The sequence below is a fragment of the Lactuca sativa genome, chromosome 5, assembly GCF_002870075.4.
Source record: "Lactuca sativa cultivar Salinas chromosome 5, Lsat_Salinas_v11, whole genome shotgun sequence".
In the NCBI taxonomy this organism is placed as follows: Eukaryota; Viridiplantae; Streptophyta; class Magnoliopsida; order Asterales; family Asteraceae; genus Lactuca; species Lactuca sativa.
This window is the reverse complement of record NC_056627.2, coordinates 263,521,413-263,526,016: the sequence shown is the minus strand read 5'-3', so window position 1 is coordinate 263,526,016 and position 4,604 is coordinate 263,521,413. Positions and strand designations below refer to the sequence as shown.

At 39.7% G+C, this 4,604-nt stretch overlaps 1 protein-coding gene across 1 annotated transcript; it reads right to left on the bottom strand.

The window, feature by feature from the left end:
• Positions 1 to 3,822: 3,822 nt before the first annotated feature.
• LOC111878190 (uncharacterized) lies at positions 3,823 to 4,329 on the bottom strand. Its single transcript, XM_023874701.1, has one exon. The coding sequence runs from the start codon at positions 4,327 to 4,329 to the stop codon at positions 3,823 to 3,825; it is 507 nt and encodes a 168-aa protein (XP_023730469.1).
• Positions 4,330 to 4,604: the final 275 nt, after the last annotated feature.

Below are 4,604 nucleotides of genomic sequence, written 5' to 3'. Positions count from 1 at the left end.
AACCCATACTTGACTGGGTTGAGGAGGAACTATAAGAATCTGAAGAAGAATGATAAGACATAGATGTTGGTTCTCAGCTTTCTGATGCTTTTCATGTGATCATGAAGACGATGAAGAGGTTGCATCATTAGACAAGACAAGTTGGGGATGCATTTTTGAAAAAGCTATGGGGTAAATCTAAAACTCTTTAGAGAAGAGTATTCTATATATTTCGCTCAAAAAGATACTTACAAAGCACAAATGTATAGGGAAGACAAAGTACATGAATGGGCAAAAATAACACCCTATAATAAACAAAGGAACATGGAAAGACAAATACCAGCTCTGTTATGAATGAGGTAAAGTAACATCCCCCGCAAGCGAGACGGTGGCGGGCCGAGACAAAGCAAGTGGCGAAAGAATTCAAATTGATGTTTCGGCAAACTTTTCATGAGGATGTCCGCCACTTGGAGCTTGGATAGAATGAATCTAGTGTGAAGTTTCCCGGAAGAAACAAGTTCACGAATGAAATGATAATCCAACTCAATATGCTTGACCCTTTTGTAAGAGATAGTATTTTAGGAGAGAAACACCGCATTGCGATTGTCACATAGAAGAGTCTTGGGAGATCAAGGGTAAAGCATGTAATTTATGTAGAAGGTGAGTTATCCAAATGATTTATGTTGCCATATTGGCCATTGCACGATATTTAGATTCACAACTCGAGCGGGAAACCGTAGGTTGCTTCTTTGCACTCCATGAAACAAGATTGCCGCCAAAGAATATAGAATATCCATATGTGGAGCGTCCTGTCTCAAGACATCTTGCCCGGTCAGCAACAGAATAACCAAGAATTGACACCCGACAAGGCTTGCGGAATAAGAGACCAAAAGCCAAAGTTCCTTTAATTAATATACCGAAGAATATGTTTGACTGCAAGAAAGTGATCAATTGTTGGCATCTGAAGGAACTAGCTGACCTGGTTGACGACATAAGAGATATCGGGTCTTGTAATAGTCAAATATTGTAATACTCCCACAGTTGATCGATAGTGAGTTAGATCTTAGTACGGCTCACCGGTGGTGGTAAAGGATATGTGCGGTGAAAGAAACATAGGGGTTGGTTTGATGGATGGAGTGAGTTTTCTTCAAATGTACTTTACTGAAGGGTGGTGATAGTTTATTTTCTTTGGTGTCATGGAATGGAAAACCCTCTTCATCAAACCTAGCATAGCACGTGACGTAGACACGTGAAGTAATAGGGTCGAGGCAATGGTATCCTTTGTAGATGGGGCTATAACTGAAAAAGATGCATGATATGCTTCGTGGGGCTAGTTTATGTGCCGTATAATCCCATAGATACGGTAAAACACGACAACCAAAAGCCCGATAAATGTTATAATTGGGTGGTTGCAAGAATAAGGTTTCAAACGGAGACTTGCCATCAAGTATTTGAGTAGGTAGGCGATTTATAATGTAAAAAACTGAAGAGAAATCATATAGCCAAAAGGAAGGAGGGAGTTTTGCATTAAATAACATTACCAACCCAGTTTCGAGAATGTGTCGGTGTTTGCGTTCCACCCTGCCATTTATTGTGGCGTGTATGGACATGATAACGGATGAAAAGTCCCATTTTCTTCAAATAAAGATCGAACTTTATGATTAACAAATTCGGTTCCACCATCACTTTGAAAGATTTTAATTTTGCGAGAGAATTGTGTTTGAACAAGTTTCATAATTACCACCAAGATGTTGCAAAATTGTGATTTTAATTTCAACGGACAAAACCACACAAAACGGAGGATGGTCATCAACAAAAACAACATAACACCGGTAATTATCAACGGAAATAATCGGAAAGGGGCCCCATAAGTTACAATGAATAAGATCAAGTGGGTTCAAGGTGCGTTTGTTATTAAGATCAAATAGTAAACGTTGACTTTTAGCTAGATGACACGGCAAACATGTTTCTGGTTTAGGTAAAAGAGCAAAAATAGATAAACGACCAAGTTTTTGTAACATGATAATAGTATCAAAATGGACATGTCCAAGACGAGAATGCCAAACTTCAAAAGATGCATTATGTCTTTGAAATGAGGCAAAGAGAGAATGACAACCAGGTTGTAAAACATATAGTTCATTCTCACATCGCCCCTAGGCTAGGACCAGTTTTGTTTGGTGATCCTGAATGTAGAAAGAAGGGTAAGATAATAAGACATCTACGTGATTATCTTTGGTTAATTTGCTAATGGACAAGAGATTCTTGGTGAGATTGGGAACAACCAATATGTCATTTAACTTGTGTTGTCTGAAATAAAAAGATAACCTTTGTGAGTGACGGGGAAAGTATTGCAATTTCCGAGTGTGACCGAATTGTTACTTGGGGTGGATGAGGGATTGTTAATATATTGTGTGGTTGGAGTCATGTGATCTGTGGCTCCTGAATCCACATACCAATCGGGTCTGGAGGATGAAACATGACATTGAGACAAAAATGCATTAGCTAATTTGTCATCAGTGGTAATGGCTTGAGTAGCAAAAGATGTTAGATGAGACAAACATTAGAAAAGTGACCATCTTGGTGACATAGATGACAGTACGGAGGGCGGCGACCGTGACCCTGTCCACCCCGTCCATTTTTGTTGCTTGAAGCATGAGGAAATTGACCACCACGTTGTTGAGAAGAATATGGGGGCTGATAGGTTTGAGCCGAAAATTCCACAGGTGGTGTAGAGGTGCCATGAAGGGCATGAATGAACAGTGCATGGCTTTCAGCCCTAGCCAAGAGATGAGAAAAGGCAGTAGTAAGTCGAGATGAGCAAATGGCAGTGGAGAATGTCTCAAAAGATGGTCCAAGACCGCAAAGAAACTAGTGGATTTGGTCGTTTATGTCAACCGGATAACTATTTAATGATGTGAAAACCACTCAATTAGGGTTACGTGTAAAGATGAATATATATGGAATACATATTACACAAAGGGAGCCTATACTATGTAAAAAGTATAAAAAGAGAAATAACTAAACAATATATTTAACGCACCCCCGTAGTTTGAACTAGGGAATCTTTAATTTTTAAACTGTTTCTAAAATCAAGAAATAACTGAGTAGGTAAACCCTTTGTGAATATATGTGCATACTGATAAGCTGATAGGACATGTAAAACACGCACATGACCAATCGCAACACGTTCCCTAACAAAATGTAAATCAAATTTCACATGTTGGATGGCTGTTGAGATGGTGCAAATGACTGCTGTTGGGGTGCACCATAAAATGGAGTAATCTGTCCAAAAAAAAGGTGGTTGAAGTGGCTGTGGAGGATAACCGAGAGGGGCAACTTGCTGGAAGAGAGACTTGTCGAAGGGGACATCACCGTAGGGAGCAGCAACAACAACAAAGGTAGCGGATGGGTGGGTGACAGCAGGTGGCTGTCGCATGGTGGCCGACGCTTAAGTTACTGGAGCTGCTCCAAGAAGAACCAATGGCTGAAAAGAGTGTGCTCTAGACTGCATTGGAGGACCAAAAAGAGGTTGATTTTGGACTTACACTCCTTATGTACCTGAAAAAGAGTTAAACTATTGGAAACATTAGCATTCCCCCTGGTTGCAAAACGTCCATTATTTTTACCCATATTAAACTTATTTTTTGATTTCCCACTGGTGGTTGAGGATGACTACAAGGAAACGACCGAAGTAAGTGTAGAATCACCAGTTGGATCGATTGTTTCTTCGCGAGATTCATGGAGTAGGAGCATGTTATTGGCCTCAAGGAATGAGGGAAATGACTTAGTGTTTGTTATCACATCAACAATGCTATGATATGATGGTGGAAGCTGGCGGAGAATTTACATAACAAGCTCAATTTCATCAATTTTGGAATCACAATCAGCGAGCGCTTCAACCAAATTCTTCAAAGTGTGGCAAAATTCTGTGATTGATGAAAACCCTTTCTTGGTATTTCGAAATTGCTCTTGAAGTTGGAGCATATGGGACATCTTGTTATTGAGGAAGAATTTAGTGAGCTTGTCCCAAAGATCTTTGGTTGTACAGTCATCACTAGATATAATATGCAAAAGATTAGCATCACATGTAGTATAAAACCATGATTTGATCCTAGAATCAATGGCCTCCCAATTTTCATCATCATCACCTTTTAGGAGGGATTTGCCAGTAATATGACCATGCACCTTGGCTCCTTTACACATGTCTAAGAAGATACGCTTCCACAGTTTGTATTTGGACCCATCAACCGATAGTTTAAAGCTAAACTGGTTGTAGACATTGGTTAGTGCAAAGACAAGTTGTGTTGCAGTGGGAGAGGTAGTGGAGCTCAATGTGGGTACAGTGGACATGGAAAATAAAGGAAATCAAGAAAATAAATCTAACAAGAGTTGTAAATGATGAACATAAAACTAAACCAAAGGAAGGAAGAATTTAAATGTACCAGTAGTTTAACTCAATAAATATCAGCAGAACGTGGTTAGTGAACCAGGAAGAAATTTGCGATCAACGGAGATTGCTTGAAGGTTGCTATGATCGAGATGGCACAGGAGGCAGGAAGTTACAGAGAAAAAAATGCAGGCAATTGCTTCGATCGACAAGGGCAGATGAGAAAAAACTTGAGGCA